At 42.7% G+C, this 18,252-nt stretch overlaps 1 protein-coding gene across 9 annotated transcripts in view; it reads left to right on the top strand.

Moving 5' to 3' along the window:
* Positions 1 to 18,252, top strand: part of AVEN (apoptosis and caspase activation inhibitor) — a 184,285-nt gene that overhangs the window by 27,608 nt on the left and 138,425 nt on the right. For all 9 annotated transcript variants that reach the window (XM_084844807.1, XM_084844861.1, XM_084844879.1 and 6 more), the window contains one exon: positions 16,117 to 16,288. In XM_084844807.1, the coding sequence (XP_084700933.1) occupies positions 16,117 to 16,288 (172 nt within the window). The remainder of the gene's footprint in view (positions 1 to 16,116; positions 16,289 to 18,252) is intronic.

The following is an 18,252-nucleotide window of genomic DNA, read 5'->3' as shown; positions in this document are numbered from 1 at the left end:
TAGCTTGTCTTTTCTTAAGGACTATTTTTTAGCCCCTTAAGCTCTCTCAGTATGGTAGGCAAGGCACTTTGAAAAGAGGGATGGTGGTGTGATTTTGGTTGTCTTGTTATCTGTGAATGGGTCTTCCACTATGATCTTCCTAAAGTGTCACCTAGTGAATAGTTGAGGACTTGAGAAAATAATATTTATGGTTCTCAGTGCTTGTGCATGGTTTTCTGAATAGGCAATTCATCTACAGGGGTGGATTAGAGCTGGATCAAACCAAACAGCTATCTAGCCCAGCATTCTGTTTTGTTGTTCAGACGTTAAGTTGTGTCCGACTCTTCGTGACCCCATGGACCATAGCACTCCAGGCCTTCCTGTCCTGCGCTCTCTCCCGGAGTGTGCTCAAATTCATATTCATTGCATCGGTGATGCTATCTAGCCATCTCATCCTCTGCCGTCCCCTTCTCCTTTTGCCTTCAATCTTTCCCAGCATCAGGGTCTTTTCCAGGGAGTTTTCTCTTCGCATTAGGTGGCCAAAATATTTGAGCTTCAGCTTCAGTATCTGTCCTTCCAATGAGCACTCAGGGTTGATTTCCTTTAGGATTGACTGCTTTGACCTCCTTGCAGTCCAGGGGACTCTTAAAAGTCTTCTCCAGCACCACAGTTCGAAAGCATCAATTCTTCGGCACTCAACCTTCCTTATAGTCCAGCTCTCACAGCCATACATTACTCCTGGGAAAACCATAGCTTTGATTATACGGACCTTTGTCGGCAAGGTGATGTCTCTGCTTCTTACTATGCTGTCTAGGTTTGCCATAGCTTTCCTCCCAAGGAGCAAGCGTCTTTTAATTTCATGGCTACAGTCACCGTCTGTGGTGATCTTGGAGCCCAAGAAAATAAAATCTGTCACTGCTTCCATTTCTTCCCCTTCTATATGCCGGGAAGTGATGGGGCCAGATGCCATGATCTTAGTTTTTTTTAATGTTGAGTTTCAAACCAGCTTTTGCACTCTCCACTTTCACCCTCAACAAGAGGCTGTTTAGATCCTCTTTGCTTTCTGCCATTAGGGTGGTATCGTCTGCGTCTCTGAGGTTGTTGATAATTCTCCCAGCAATTCTTAATCCTGTGATTCATCCAACCCGGCGGCGTTTCTCATGATGTACTCTGCATATAAATTAAATAAGCATGGCGACAGTATACAGCCATGTCGTACTCCTTTCCCAATTTTGAACCAATTGGTTGTTCCATGTCCGGTTCTTACTGTTGCTTCTTGTCCCTCGTACAGGTTTCTCAGGAGACAGGTAAGGTGGTCTGGTACTCCCATCTCAAGAGTCAAGAAGCAACAGTAAGAACCAGACATGGAACAACTGATTGGTTCAAAATTGGGAAAGGAGTATGACAAGGCTGCATATTGTCGCCCTGTTTATTTAACTTATATGCAGAGTAGCTGGATTGGATGAATCACAGGTCGGAATTAAGATTGCCGGGAGAATTATCAATAACCTCAGATACGCAGACAATACTACCCTAATGGCAGAAAGCAAAGAGGATCTAAACAGCCTCTTGTTGAGGGTGAAAGTGGAGAGTGCAAAAGCTGGTTTGAAACTCAACATTAAAAAAACGAAGATCATGGCATCTGGCCCCATCACTTCCTGGCATATGGAAGGGGAAGAAATGGAAGCAGTGACAGATTTTACTTTCTTGGGCTTCAAGATCACCACAGTCGGTGACTGTAATCATGAAATTAAAAGACGCTTGCTCCTTGGGAGGAAAGCTATGGCACAGCTAGACAGCATAGTAAGAAGCAGAGACATCACCTTGCCGACAAAGGTCCGTATAATCAAAGCTATGGTTTTCCCAGTAGCAACGTATGGCTGTGAGAGTTTGGCTATAAGGAAGGCTGAGTGCCGAAGAATTGATGCTTTCGAACTGTGGTGCTGGAGAAGACTCTTGCTAGTCCCCTGGACTGCAAGGAGGTCAAATCAGTCAATCCTAAAGGAAATCAACCCTGAGTGCTCATTGGAAGGACAGATACTGAAGCTGAAGCTCAAATATTTTGGCCACCTAATGCGAAGAGAAAACTCCCTGGAAAAGACCCTGATGCTGGGAAAGACTGAAGGCAAAAGGAGAAGGGGACAGCAGAGGATGAGATGGCTAGATAGCATCACTGATGCTATGAATATGGACTTGAGCACGCTCCGAGAGAGAGTGCAGGACAGGAAGGCCTGGTGTGCTATGGTCCATGGGGTCACGAAGAGTCGGACACGACTCAATGACTGAACAACAACAAATCATATCTCCCCTCAGTCTTCTCTTCTCATGCCCAGTTCTTTCAGTCTCTCTTCATAGGGCTTTGTTTCCAGTCTCCTGATCATCTTTGTTGCCCTCCTCTGAACCCTCTGCAGCTTGTCTGCATCCTTCTTAAAGTGTGGTGCCCAGAACTGGACGCAGTACTCCAGATGAGGCCTAGCCAGTGCTGAGTAGAGGGGGACTAGTACTTGACGTGATTTGGAAACTATGCTATGCTTCTATGAATGCAGCCCAAAATAGCATTTGCCTTTTTTTCAGACACATCACATTGTTGGCTCATATTCTGCTTGAACAGTATGGGTTTAGATGGAATTAGCTAAACTGGCATGTCCACCTTGGTGAGGCTACACAAAGTACTTTTGGGGAATCTGATGCAACGGTCAGGAGATTTGCTGCCTGTTTTAGGAATACCTATTCTCTTCCATGATGCTTTGCTTATATATTTGTAAATTTATTTGCAAAAAAAGGACAGGTTACAAAGACACCATATATCTCCAGTGTTCTCATTGCAAAAGGAACTAAATGTAGCAGCTTTTCCAGCAGCAGCTGGAACATCTTGCTGCTCTGGGTTGGGAAGTGGGTAACATTAGTATCCCACCCTTCTTCCAAGAAATGCAGAGCGGTGTGCCAAGGTGTTTGAACATTTTATCTGCATAATATATGAGGTTTGGCAGAGTGAGAAATAGTAACTGGCACAAAATTACTCAGTCACCTTTGTGATTCAGAGTGGATTGGAACACAGGTCTCCTTGATCTAAATCTAATGGTTTGTCCATTACCCTACATTACAATTTGTTTCTCATGGTCTGCTGGCTGTGCCCCTTCTGTCCTCAGTCTTGCCATGTTGAGCTGCAAGGTTTGAAGGGGCGTTCTACTCATGTTCACTTGAGTACAAATTGAAGACCCATTCAGACCAATGTGGGAATGTGGGGACGACATGGGGAAATTGGGGGGTGAGGGAGCAGGGCTGGCATGCATGGGAATGTAGGGGGTGGGGAGGTAAGTGTGGCCCAATCCCCTACCCAATTTAAACCCTCGTGTGTTCAGGCAAATGCATGAATAAGGCTAACCTCTTACTGATATTTCACAGTGTAGTGTTGTGTGTTCCCTGCCCTTTTACCCCACACCCCCAAGTATGTCCACATTGGTGCAGTAAATTTCTCATTCAAGAAGTTTATGCAATGTTGCATCTAGATTTTCATTCTACTTTTACTCTAGCACGTGTAGTAAAAAGTAATTTGTTAAATAATTATGGTTGATCTTTATAAATATTTTGTGAAAATTGGAAAGTTACCAATCTCTAACTAGTAAGTAATTTGAACGGTTGTCATCTAGACTCATAAAAAAACAGCTTTTGTTTGTTTAAAAAAACTCATATAGAAAGTGGAAAGCAGCAGCAACAATGACAACAGCAGACAAACAAGAACACTTGGAACAAAAAGGTTATTTTATGTCTGTATCTCTTTGATACCTGCTGCACTAGTGAAGGCAACCTATATTCTAAAGCATCAGTACATATAAAATAAAATTGAACTCTCAGTTAGTATGAATAGTATGAATACTACTATATACATATTGTCATTTCTGGTCTGTCTCTGAAGTATGTAATGGAATTACAAATTGCAAGCACTTGCAATTTAAATATGTCCACTCAAATGTAGGTAACACTGAATCTGTGGAATTAGTCTACATCATTCACATTAACAATTATGAGAATTTCATGGTTTATTTCATGTTAAAATGGAGAAAAATGAACCAGTATATTGCTTATTTGCCATCGATAGATAATTTGCCACTATTATTTCCATATGCAGAAAACCTTGTTTGGATTTTAACCCTTTTGTAAATATGGGATTGTGGGTAGAGCCATCTGGTTGCTAGGACAACCCTGGAATGTTTATTCAAAAGCTAGCAGCTTGGAGTGGGCGGAAAACCAGTAGAACTTGTCAGTTGCAATTGGCTCACTGGGGAAAAAACGCAAGGATCTTGATGATGGTGCCGGAGATCTACTCTGACGTGATTTTAAGGATAGGTCACCATTAAAATGGTAAATGGTTTGGTTGCAGTGGATTTTGCATTTCTAATAATAAGTTTAAACTATAATTTGAAATGAGGCCTATAGAAATCCAGCATAGTACTTTCATTTTTCACTATTAGTGTTGTTAGCAACAGTGCCATCCTATGCATGTCTACGCAGAAGTAAATCTCATTCAGTTCAGTACAACTGACTCCCAGGTAAAATAAATAACTTCGGTTTACTGTACCTAAATGTAATGACCAAGCTGCTTTTGCAGTGATCATCCATGGAATAGAAGGAAGTTCAACAAAGGGGCTAAAATCTACCAGTGGAAATCTAATAGTGTTGAGATTAAGGTGGCCTTGAAAGCTGAGTTCAATTGTTCCCTAGTCAAGCTTCTTTTGCTCTGAATATTGGCAAAACAATACAGGAGTGTGTACATACCTATTGGTCTGTTTGTATCTCAACTTGTATCTTAGTTTGTCTCAAACAGCAGTTGTTTATTTCAGTCTTCAAGTGCCTCACTTCTGTAGCAGCCACATTGCTAACTTGGTTTGCTCCCCCTCATTGGTGGTATAAACGGTACAGAAGTGGAAAAACACTTTACCGGTAGAGTAAAGCCCTTTCTCTGCGATTGTGAGAGAACAAACTCTGGAAGTAAAGTCTGCTCCCTTCAATCCTGTGGATCATGTCATGGAGTTCAGCTTTTGTGGGAGAAGTATGGAGCTATCAAATTTCCTTCACTGAAGAAAATAAATGAATTGCTTTGACTTAGCCTTTTTGACAATTGGGGTAAACTTTGTAGCCCTTCAATCTTATTTAGTGGTCAAGAACATGAACTGAACAAGAAGTCTTTGGTTCTAGTCATGCCTATAAACTCCTTAGGGGTTTTTAGGCAAGATACTATCTTTTAGCTTCAGCCTTAGACTGCTACAATATGAGGATGCTATTGGCAATGGTCCCCTTCATGGATCACTGCCTTGTTGTGGCGAAGGGGCTTGCGTAACTCAGTGAAGCCATAAGCTATGCCGTGCAGGGCCACCCAAGACGGACAGGTCATGGCAGAGAGTTCTGACAAAATGTGGTCCACTGGAGAAGGAAATGGCAACCCACTCCAGTATTCTTGCCAAGAAAACCCCATGGAACGTATCACAAGGCTAAAAGATATGACGCCGGAAGATGAGCCCCTCAGGTCGGAAGGTGTCCAATATGCTACTGGGGAAGAGCAGAGGGTATTTCCAAGTAGCGCCAGAAAGAGTGAAGCGGCTGGGCCAAAGCCGAAAGGACACTCAGCTGTGGATGTGTCTGGTGGTGAAAAGAAAATCCGATGCTGTAAAGAACAATATTGTTTAGGAACCTGGAATGTCAGATCAATGAATCAAGGTAAGCTGGAGGTGGTCAAACATGAGATGGCAAGATTGAACATCGACATCTTGGGAATCAGCGAACTAAAATGGACAGGCATGGGCGAATTTAATTCAGGTGACCATCATATCTACTATTGTGGGCAAGAATCCCTTAGAAGAAATGGAGTAGCACTCATAGTCAACAAAAGGGTGGGAAAAGCAGTACTGGGGTACAATCTTAAAAATGATAGAATGATCTCAGTACGAATCCAAGGCAAAGCATTCAACATCACAGTAATTCAAGTCTATGCCCCAACCACTGAGGCCGAAGAAGCTGAGGTTGATCGGTTCTATGAAGACCTACAACACCTTCTAGAACTAACACCAAAAAAAGATGTCCTCTTCATCATAGGGGATTGGAATGCTAAAGTAGGAAGTCAAGAAATCACCGGGATAACAGGCAGGCACGGCCTTGGTGTACAAAATGAAGCAGGACAAAAGCTAATAGAGTTTTGCCAAGAGAACATGCTGATCATAGCAAACACTCTTTTCCAACAGCACAAGAGGCGACTCTACACATGGACGTCACCAGATGGTCAATATCAAGATCAGATTGATTATGTCCTTTGCAGCCAAAGATGGAGAAGCTCCATACAGTCAGTAAAAACAAGACCTGGAGCTGACTGTGGCTCAGATCATGAGCTGCTTCTTGCAAAATTTCGTCTTAAATTGAAGAACGTCGGGAAAACCACTAAACCGTTCAGGTATGACCTAAATCATATCCCTGATGAATATACAGTGGAGGTGAGGAATAGATTTCAGGGATTAGACCTGATAGACAGAGTGCCTGAGGAACTATGGACGGAGGGCCGTAACATTGTTCAGGAGGCAGCAACGAAATCCATCCCAAAGAAAAAGAAATGCAAGAAAGCCAAGTGGCTGTCTGATGAGGCTTTACAAGTAGCTCACGAAAGAAGGGCAGTGAAAAGCAAGGGAGAAAGGGGATGATATACCCAACTGAATGCAGAGTTCCAGAGAATAGCAAGGAGAGACAAGAAGGCCTTCTTAAATGAACAATGCAAAGAAATCGAGGAAAACAACAGAATGGGAAAGACTAGAGATCTCTTCAAGAAAATTGGAGATCTCAAGGGAACGTTTTGTGCAAAGACGGGCATGATAAAGGACAAAGAAGGCAGGGACCTAACAGAAGCAGATGAGATTAAGAAGAGGTGGCAAGAATACACAGAAGAACTATACAGGAAAGATCTGAATGTCCCTGATAGCCATGATAGTGCAGTCACTGAACTTGAGCCGGACATCCTAGAGAGTGAAGTCAAGTGGGCCTTAGGAAGCATTATTAACAACAAAGCTAGCGGAGATGACAGTATTCCAGCCGAGCTATTTAAAATCCTAAAAGATGATGCTGTTAAAGTGCTGCATTCAATATGCCAACAAATCTGGAACACTCAACAGTGGCCACAAGACTGGAAAAGGTCAGTTTACATTCCAATTCCAAAGAAGGGCAACGCCAAAGAGTGTTCAAACTACCGCACAATTGCGCTCATTTCACATGCCAGCAAGGTGATGCTCAAAATCCTACAAGCTGGGCTTCAGCAGTATGCGAACCGAGAACTACCGGAAGTACAAGCTGGGTTTAGAAGAGGCAGAGGAACTAGAGATCAAATCGCCAACATTCGCTGCATCATGGAGAAAGCAAGAGAATTCCAGAAAAACGTCTATTTCTGCTTCATTGACTACGCTAAAGCCTTTGATTGTGTGGATCACAACAAACTGTGGCAAATTCTTAAAGTGATGGGAGTACCAGACCACCTTACCTGTCTCCTGAGAAACCTGTACGAGGGTCAAGAAGCAACAGTCAGAACCAGACATGGAACAACCGATTGGTTCAAAATTGGGAAAGGAGTACGACAAGGCTGCATATTGTCACCCTGCTTATTTAACTTATATGCAGAGTACATCATGAGAAATGCCGGGTTGGATGAATCAGAGGTCGGAATTAAGATTGCTGGGAGAATTATCAACAACCTCCGATATGCAGACGATACCACCCTAATGGCAGAAAGCGAAGAGGATCTCAAGAGCCTCTTGTTGAGGGTGAAAGAGGAGAGTGCAAAAGCTGGTTTGAAACTCAACATTAAAAAAACTAAGATCATGGCATCTGGCCCCATCACTTCCTGGCATATAGAAGGGGAAGAAATGGCAGCAGTGACAGATTTTACTTTCTTGGGCTCCAAGATCACCGCAGACGGTGACTGTAGCCATGAAATTAAAAGACGCTTGCTCCTTGGGAGGAAAGCTATGGCAAACCTAGACAGCATAGTAAGAAGCAGAGACATCACCTTGCCGACAAAGGTCTGTCTAATCAAAGCTATGGTTTTCCCAGTAGTAATGTATGGCTGTGAGAGCTGGACTATAAGGAAGGCTGAGCGCCGAAGAATTGATGCTTTCGAACTGTGGTGCTGGAGAAGACTCTTACGAGTGCCCTGGACTGCAAGGAGGTCAAATCAGTCCATCCTAAAGGAAATCAACCCTGAGTGCTCCTTGGAAGGACAGATACTGAAGCTGAAGCTGAAATATTTTGGCCACCTAATGCGAAGAGAAAACTCTCTGGAAAAGACCCTGATGCTGGGAAAGACTGAAGGCAAAAGGAGAAGGGGACGGCAGAGGATGAGATGGCTAGATAGCATCACGGATGCAATGAATATGAACTTGAGCACGCTCCGGGAGAGAGCGCAGGACAGGAAGGCCTGGCGTACTATGGTCCATGGGGTCACGAAGAGTCGGACACGACTGAACGACTGAACAACAACAACAATTGGCAATGGTGGAATAAGCATTATAGAGATAATTACTGAACTCTCCAAAAGTGCTATATAAATGCTGAGTGATGTGTTAAAGACTGTGATTGCTAGTGTGATGAACATAAAGAGGTATGTAGCAATATCCTTATTTTTATGTATGAGTAGCTTTATACTATTTCTGGGCTTCTGTTTTCTGATGTTTGGTAACATCAAACATGCTGTTCAGCTCACTTCAAATTTAGAATGCTGGAATTAAAGAGTAGGCTAACTGAGAGTGTACAGTAATGTAGTGATAAATTTTGAAGTGCAGGCACTCATCATGACAGTCCCCATAGCTACGCCCCCAAGGAGAGTCCAAAAATTCAGACAGTTGGAACTGACAAGTTCTACTGGTTTTCTGCTCACTCCAAGCTGCTAGCTTTTGAATGAACATTCCAAGGTTGTCCTAGCAACCAGATGGTTCTACCGACAACCCCATACTTACAAAAGGATCAAAATCTCCAGCAGGAGTTTTGAAAAGCTCATGGGTCTTAATTGCCCAATTCAAGACCAAGTCACCTGAAAAATACTTCGCATTACAACAGGGAGCAATGTATTGTTGTTGGGAAAATTCATTCCCCCCTCCCCCCCCGTTCCCGCCCACAAGCTATTGTGAATATTGCAGCTAAACTCAGAGGGAACAGGGAATTCTGAGAGAGGTGGCGGATGACATCAGCATCCCTCCTAATAAGAAAGTGTCCCTGCGAGCCCTTGCTCCACTACACCATCGAGAATGTTTCACTATGGCAATTGTCAGTGCTGTACTGGCTGGATAGTTAGGTCTTGGTTATTGTAATGCCAAAGTATTGGAGAGGAAAGAACAAGATATGTGATGCATTTAGTACTTGCCTTTACTGCACAGACATCTTTCACAAATTACAATTTCCAGAGCGGGTAGCTGTGTTAGTCTGTTGCAGCAAAAACAAGCAAGAGACTTGGGGCACCTTAAAGACTAGCACACTTATTCCGGCATAAGCTTTTATAGACATTACCTGCTTCATCAGATTCATGAAGTGTTAACCTCAAATTTGCAAATTTATGTACACATGCTGTTGGGATGGGGAGGGGAAATGTAAGCGATGCCGTCAGAAGGAATTGAAATGCAAAAAAGTACAGACAGTGATAATGTCATTATCAGTCATTGCCATTCACAAAATATTGTTGGGTGATAACAGTGTAATGGTAAGCGGATTAACATATGTAATGTGATTTAAAAAATCTTATTCAAACCATAGGAAACAGAGTTGAACTCTTAATTGTACATCAGCAATTTTGTGTTTATCTGTCTTTGAAGTTCCTTTGTTCAAGAATGGCCACCTTAAGGTCATAGACAACACAGAGTGTTCTGGGAGGCTGAAATATTCCCCTACTTTTTTTATATATTGCCATTCCTATTATAAGATTTCAGTTCCCTCTGACCAAATCCTTGACTGACAAACAATTTAGGTGAAGCTAAAGTGATCCACAATAAAGTGATCTCTTGTTCAAGTGGGGTTCAAGTAAAATGTTAAGGAGTGGAAAAGCAAGCTGTAGAGAATGGGATGCTATTCCAGGGAAAGAGCAACATATGGGCAGGTATGAAAGCTGAGATGGAAGCAGGCCAGTAGATATTCTTATTCTTTCAGAAAGCCTGTGATGATGTTGCTTCCCTTAATTCATACACTAAGGCTGCAATCTTAAACACAGTTGCTGTGGAGTAAACTTTATTGAACACAGTAAGCCTGCATATGATTGTGCTGAACATTTAGCTAAGTACTTTTCATAAACAGAATGGCAAATTCTTAGCAGTTTTATTTTTCTGGACTGGCTAAAATACTTTTCAAAATCTGTTTCTCCATTTTTTAAACTGTAACTCCTTTCCTCACAATTAACATCAGAAGGATTTTAGAACCATCATTTCTGTTCTTGACTATACTATGTTTGATTTTTAATTGTATATGTTTATAATTGCTTTTAAACTGCTGGGGGGAAGGACTTCATGCTGAAAAGCAGACTCAGAATATCAACATAAGCACAATTCCAAACTGAGCATTAGAAATATATGTGGATGTATTCATATGAGAGCACTTTAAGCTTCATAATTCCTACTCATTTTATATGTAACTTAAAGTTTATTTTTAAGCATTTATCTAGTTCTGAATTATTTTTACTCTGCTTTCCAGGTTTTGTAGTGCCCTTGGGCAAGATGCCCTGGGGGGGGGGGCGAGTAGTTCCACCACCTTGTTCTTGCTCCTTACCCTGTCCTTCTAGACCCAATTGTCACCACTCCCCAGAATGCGAGATCAGGGTCTGTAGGGAGCTGCTGTTCCTTTTCTCTCTCTGCTCACTGGAGAGGACTGGTGAACAGGCAAGGACAACATGATTCACAAAAATTAAAAATGCAAAATAGTACTTGATCAAATGTAACATAAAACCTTTAAAAGTTTAAAACAGAATAAAACCAGAGTAAAAACCACCAGCAGGGAAAGATCTAAAAACACAAGGACACACATCTAAAAATAAAGCTGAAGAACTAAAAAGCCTGGGGAAATAAAAAGGTCTTCATCTGGCACGGAAATGACCACAATGTAGGTGTCAGACAAGCCTGTCTGCAGAGGGCATTCCACAACTGGAATGCCACCCCCGAAAAGCCCCTTTCCTTAGTAGCCACCCACTTCACTTTGTTTGGCAGGGCACCTGAAGAATGGCCCCTGAAGATAGTCCGGGTAGGTATATATGGGAGGAGACTATCTTTCAGGTAACCTGGCCCCAAGCTATTTAGTGCTTTAAAAGCTAATAGCATCACTTTTAACTGGGCCAAGAAACAGACTGGAAGCCAGTGCAGATCATGGAGCACTGGCATAATATGATCATATCAACCAGTCTTGTTAACAATCTTGCTGCCCTATTTTTGGATCTGCTGAGGTTTCTGGACCATTTTCAAAGGCAGCCCCACATATAACACATTGCAGTGTTATACGAGATGTTACCAGATCATGGATAACTGTAGCCAGATAGGGTTGTAGTTGGTATATCAGCCTAAGCTGATAAAAGGTGCCTAACTATGCTGATTTCTGACACCATCCCTGACTATTCTACATGCAACCCATGCGTCTCTAGAGCTTATATTTATAAAACATTAAAATAAATCATAAGGTTTTGCTGTTTTAAATATGCTTGGCTCAGTCGAACCCCAGTAACTGGGGTCTCCAACGTGGTGCCTGCGGGCACCAATGTGCTATGTGCCTGCTACGCTCCCTGCCTCTCCTGAATTTTATTTTGTTTCTTAAGATTTTTTTTTAAACATTAATTGAGAGGCTGTCATGCTACACAGCAAAGGGCTGCCCTCCAGCGCCATCTTTGTTTGGTTTTCATAGAATCATAGAATCATAGAATAGTAGGGTTGGAAGGGGCCTACAAGGCCATCGAGTCCAACCCCCTGCTCAATGCAGGAATCCAAGTCAGAGCATCCCTGACAAATGGCTGTCCAGCCTCGTCTTGAAGGCCTCCAGTGTGGGAGAGCCCACCACCTCCCCAGGTAATTGGTTCCATTGCCGTATTGCTCTGACACTCAGGAAGTTTTTCCTGATGTTCAGTCGGAATCTGGCTTCCTGTAACTTGAGCCCATTATTCCGTGTCCTGCACTCTGGGATGATCGAGAAGAGATCCTGGCCTTCTTCTCTGTGACAACCTTTCAAGTACTTGAAGAGCGCTATCATATCTCCCCTCAGTCTTCTCTTCTCAAGGCTAAACATGCCCAGTTCTTTCAGTCTCTCTTCATAGGGCTTTGTTTCCAGTCCCCTGATCATCTTTGTTGCCCTCCTTTGAACCCTCTCCAGCTTGTCTGCATCCTTCTTAAAGTGTGGTGCCCAGAACTGGACACAGTACTCCAGATGAGGCCTAACCAGTGCTGAGTAGAGGGGAACTAGTACTTCCCGGGATTTGGAAGCGATGCTTCTATGAATGCAGCCCAAAATAGCATTTGCCTTTTTTGCAGCCACATCACATTGTTGGCTCATATTCAGCTTGTGATCGACGACAATTCCAAGATCCTTCTCGCTCGTAGTGTGGTTGAGCCACGTATCCCCCATCTTGTAACTGTGCATTTGGTTTCTTTTTCCTAGGTGCAGAACTTGGCATTTGTCCCTATTAAATGCCATTCTGTTGTTTTCTGCCCAGCACTCCAGTCTATCCAGATCACTTTGAATTTTGTTTCTGTCTTCCAAAGTATTAGCTATCCCTCCCAATTTTGTGTCATCTGCAAATTTGATCAGCATTCCCTGCACCTCCTCCTCCAAGTCATTAATAAAAATATTGAAGAGCACTGGGCCCAGGACTGAGCCCTGCGGTACCCCACTCGTTACCTCTCCCCAGCTTGAGAAGGTCCCATTAATAAGCACTCTTTGGGTCCGATTCTGTAGCCAACTGTGGATCCACATGATCGTTGTTTCATCTAGCCCACTTCGAGCTAGTTTGCTCATCAGGATATCATGGGGCACTTTGTCGAAAGCTTTGCTGAAGTCGAGGTATATGATGTCTACAGCATTCCCACGGTCTACAAGGGAGGTGACTTGATCAAAAAATGAGATCAGATTTGTCTGGCAGGACTTGTTTTTGACAAATCCATGTTGGCTTCGAGTAATCACTGCATTGTTGTCAAGGTGCTTACAGATGGATTGCTTTATGATCTGCTCCAGAATTTTCCCAGGGATTGATGTCAGACTGACTGGTCTGTAGTTCCCAGGTTCCTCCTTTTTACCCTTTTTGAAGATAGGGACAACGTTAGCCCTCCTCCAGTCATCTGGCACTTCCCCGGTCCTCCATGATTTCTCATGAAATTTTAATAGAGTAGTTTGGTGTTTTGGAGCTCAGAAATCATCCCTGCCTTGTACTTAGGTTCTCGGGCAAGTTACTTTTCTTTTAGTCTCACCAGTTTGCTTTCTGGGTAATGAGTGTAGCCCTGCCCCCATGGCAGCCATTTTATGAAAACACCCATGATACTCGCAAATTCCAAATGTGCTCACTGGCCCCAAAAAGTTGGGAACTGTAACTGTCCTACACTTGTAAACTTCCTCCAGTCTTGCCTGGAAATAGCTGTCAGTTCATCCACCCAGCAGTGCCACAGCAATCTGCCACCTATCTGCATTTCCTTCTTTTCCTCACCTATGGTCTGTTCCTATAGAAAATGAAGAGCAGAAGGAAATTTCTAAGTGCATATCTGCTTCCAGGCTAAGATGATAAGCAGCTTTCTCAAGCATTTCTAACAGATTTCCTGGTTAGTATGTTTGTGAAGGGGAAAGGGAGAAAGAAATGCATCCCCATATTAAAGAGAATAAAGACATTTAAGCTGCAAATCTATACCCACTTACCTGGCAGTAAGCCCCATTGAATTGAGTGGGACTTACTTCTGAGTAGACATGTAGAGCATCGTTCTGTTAGGGTATGGGGTATATAGAGGCATGAGGCAGAATAATCTGACTCACTGCACCAATGTTAGCACAAGACTTGCCCATTCTCACCCAGCTAATTACCAACCACTTTTACAAGCCTATTCTCCCACTTCTCTTCTGTATGTATTTGTAAACAGATGGTTTTCCCCAGACATCATTATATATAACTTGTCTGTCTTCAGCCTTGTTTTTAAGGCTGAAGACTAGCCTTGTAATTTGCTTCTCTCCTGCTTGCCTGGAGTAGATAGCTATTGTTCCATGCAATGATTACCTAAGTGACAAACTTCACAGGTCTGTGGTAGCTATGTATGTGGCAGATTTCCCTTTTCACTCTTCTAGCATGGAAGAGTTGCTAGCATGCTTAGCTTAATGATAACAGTGAGAAGTTCTGCTTTCCTTCCTATTTTTTTCTCCAGTACAGTCTTTAAAAAACAACAACAACTTCACCATAAAAATAAATATTGTCCTCAGTAAAGTATGGCTTAATAAATATTTGTAGTTAAAAGACTGATTTACAGCTTGATACACTAGCTGATACACAGTCTACAGCCCAGCCCTGGCACAAGCTCTCCCACCGCCTGAGGCGGGTGAGTGCATGTGCTGCCGCTGACCCTGCTCTCACCGCCTCATTGCATCCCTCATCCCTTTACTACCGCTGCCTCATGTCCCACGCCCCTGTATCGCCACTGCCACATCGTATCCCCCATCCCTGTACAGATGATTTTCTGGAACACAGCTCCCACAATGCCTGGCTCTGAGGAAGGACCCCCTCAAAGGCAGGCATTTTGGCCTGGCCAGCTCTCTGAAGAGCTGCACTAGCCGCTTCCTTGACCAACACAGTTCTCCAGAGAGCCTATGACTCAGTGCAAGTCAGAGGGCAGGTGGTTGAGAACAGCTGCTTGTGCACTGTTTTGCTTAGAGTAAAACAGAGAGTGGACTGCTGCTCTGGAGTGCCCTGCTAGCCACTCTCTTGCTGTGGCCTTTGGAGAGTGGGACTGGCGGGGTTCTTCGGAGCACCTGCCAGCATTTCCGAGTAGGCAGATGCTCCAGAGAGCCCCACCGGCCCTGCTCTCCCGCTGTGGCAAATGTCACGGTGGAGAGTGGCTGGTGGGGCTCTCTGGCACACCTGCTGGAGGTGGCGGCAGTGGGCCTGCCTGGTGGAGGCAGGGGAGTGGGGCCCAGCTGCAGCTACTTGGTGGAGTCTGCTTTGAATTGTTCCATGTGGCGACTGTAATGTGGCCCACATAACAATGGCCCATATGGCAATGCAAGTTGAATATGTGGCCACACAGAAAAATCTTACTTATACCACTGCAGATGTTTTTGATGGGGCATGCATGCATGCATATGTATGTATGTATGTATATGTGTATATGTGTGTGTGTGTGTGTGTGTGTGTGTGTGTATATATTTATGGTACAACGCCATGTGTTCTACTGCTGAGCCATGACCCCTCTTTATGACAACATGGAGAAAAATGCACAACTCATTTGGCTGTGGCATATGAATGACTTGGCAAGGAATGCTGGCGGCCATAAGACTTGTGGTGGTGATATGTAAGTGCATCAAATAAGATTTAGTCATAACATTTAATGAGATTTAGTCATAAAATTTAAGATCGGTCCCGTCTGTTATGTTCAGTATATATTTTGACTTGCCCCTTTCAGTCACAGACAGTAGGGGGATGAGAACAGCCGACATAACGTAGCCTACATACAGATTGGAATAATTTACCAACCTGTCTTTATTTTAGTTACCCAGGGTAACTACCTTGCTTTAACTCTTGATTGTAGTTCCCTTACATCTGAAAGGGGATAGAAGCCTGAAGTCTAAGGGGATTAGATAAACTGGATTTACTGTTTACTACTTTTAAAATCCATCACAGCCAGGACCAAGTCTGAAGAGTGGATAAATATGAATTTCCAAGACCAGCAGTTTATTGTGACGCTAGGCCAATGTTGCCATTATATTTTGTGTCACAGACAGGCATAATGATGCAAGTGATGTATCTGAGTGTCAGGGCTGGTAATCTCGTCATGCTTACTAAATAAAATGTTATGTTAGGACATTGATTCGAGGCAGCTGTTTAATTTTTCAGTAAACCCAAATTAAAAGAAGAAAAACTAATTTAATCCTCTTACTCAATCATCTTGCTGATACATGCTGTAGGCTGCTGCTGATCTTGAATTACGAGAAGAGGTAAAAGAAGAACAGGGAAGTTATTCAAGAAGAAAGATAGTTTCCAACTGGCATCGTTATGAAGACACCGAGAAAGAAACACAGAATGACAGTGGTGAATCTCAGCGTGGGACAGACTTCAGTGTTCTCCTTAGCTCAGCAGGTAAGAAAGAGAAATCACAAACAATTTTACATGTTACATGTTTGTCTCTTAATAATGGCATTTCCAACTTCTCACTCTTGCTTCTGATAATGGAATACTCCTCGGAAGATTACGTTTATATCTAACTAATGAAAAGCTCATGAATTTTCATAGGCAGAAGGTGGTGTTTTTAGGAAGAAAGACAGGAATATAGGAAACAGCCTTATACTGAAGTCAAATCATTAATGCATTTAGCTCATTATTGTGACTGTCAGCAGCTCTTTAGTATTTCAGAGAGAAGTCATTCCCATCCCTACCTGGAGATGCTATGGATTGAACCTGGGACCTTTTTTTCAAACATGTGTTCTACCACTGAGCTATAGCACCTCCCTAATGATATACCATGTAAAATTATCTTCAGCTTATTAATATAAACATTGTCTAGTTCTTTCTCTTTCTGTTTTCTGCCTATCAAGGAACCTGTGTGTTTCACCTAAGGATGGAGATGGTTTTTGAGTAACAGCTGGATTTTACATTTTCAAAAATAGGAGTATCAACCATTATTCATTCTTTCCAGCAACCATTGGGAGGGTCCCAGGTGCAACCTGAAATCATCTCAGAACTGGCAGAGCCTAATTTGAATGTCTGCAGCCCCTTCCCACGTTCTATCTTAAAACTGTAACTAAATGCAGACTGCATGGCTTGAACATCCAATGCTAGCTGTAGGGATGGGTGAGCTGGGTGGTTGCCCTGGGTGCTGAGCTAAGCTTATTGGCTCAGTGTTGTAGGTTGGTCAGTCTTAAGTTTAACTGAGAGTGTAAGTGAAGATGAAAAGACAAAAAATGTGTGAAAATGAGATATGTATTTAAGAGTTCTTTATGAAAATTTGGAAAGGGAACCAGAACAATAATTGGAAAAAAATGGCTAGTGGCTTTGATATGTTACAGTGAAATGATTTCTTGTATCACATGAATGATTTTGTTTGGCATGAACTTCATGTGCAATCTTGCGTGTGTCATTCTAATCATTCTTGGTTAGCATCATTATATTAACATGCAGATCATATCTGGAGAAGCAGGTTATTAAAGAACCTGAAAAATTCATTTTAGTATATTATGCCTTTACTTCCCCACTTAAAAAATATAATTGTAGTAACTGCTACAAAATATGAAGTCTTGCAGGAATGGGCAATTTGTCCCATGCCTATGCTTTGTAGCTCTTTTACAAATGGCACTTGCAACCCACATGCCCGCTATACACTCTGGTGTTAATAGTATGCTCCCACTACTTTTATCCAATTTTTATGTTGCTGTATTGGGTCAGTGTAGATGTAATGCTTCTGATCCTTTAATCATGGTTAAGGGATCAAGAGTGAGCTACAGAAGCAAGGCCTCTTACATCTGTATCCACTCTTGTTAAGCTAGAAGAAAATTTGTACCTGGACTTCGCTGGAGTGCTTAAAGATATTTGAGGTGAATCATACAAGTGTTTAGTATATGCTCCTTTGGGAGCCTCTATAGACAAAGAATGCAGAGTAGATGTGTAATAAATAGTATTGTGTGGATGGGAGTGGGGATTGATACACACAAAATATTTACATTATGTTTTATATATACTTGTCTAAACTGATTTGTGGTAATCCTCGGGGTTTGATCCAATGTCATGTGAGTGGAAGTCTGCTCGTGCAACAGGACTTCCCTTTTCTCTCCTCCCCCTGCAGCTGCATACCCCCCCCCCCAATCTGTTCCAGTGGGTCCTCCAAACCTCCAGAGCAGATTTCGGTTGCAGCGGGGAGGGGAAATCTGTTCCATCAGCGGCTTTCCTTCTGCTGGTGGAACAGCACCGTTGGATTCAACCCATTGCCAATGATAAGTTTGTGTTTATAACTTTTGATTATTTATTATAATTTACAAAATATTTCAGTAGAGGTGTAGTGCTAATAGGTATTTTTCAAAGTGGATACTCTGAAAAGTCATGTTTTCTGT

This window comes from Heloderma suspectum, chromosome 1 (genome assembly GCF_057233095.1).
Source record: "Heloderma suspectum isolate Gila_16-S chromosome 1, 16-S_ref, whole genome shotgun sequence".
Classification (NCBI taxonomy): Eukaryota; Metazoa; Chordata; class Lepidosauria; order Squamata; family Helodermatidae; genus Heloderma; species Heloderma suspectum.
This window is presented reverse-complemented; position numbering and strand designations above follow the sequence as displayed.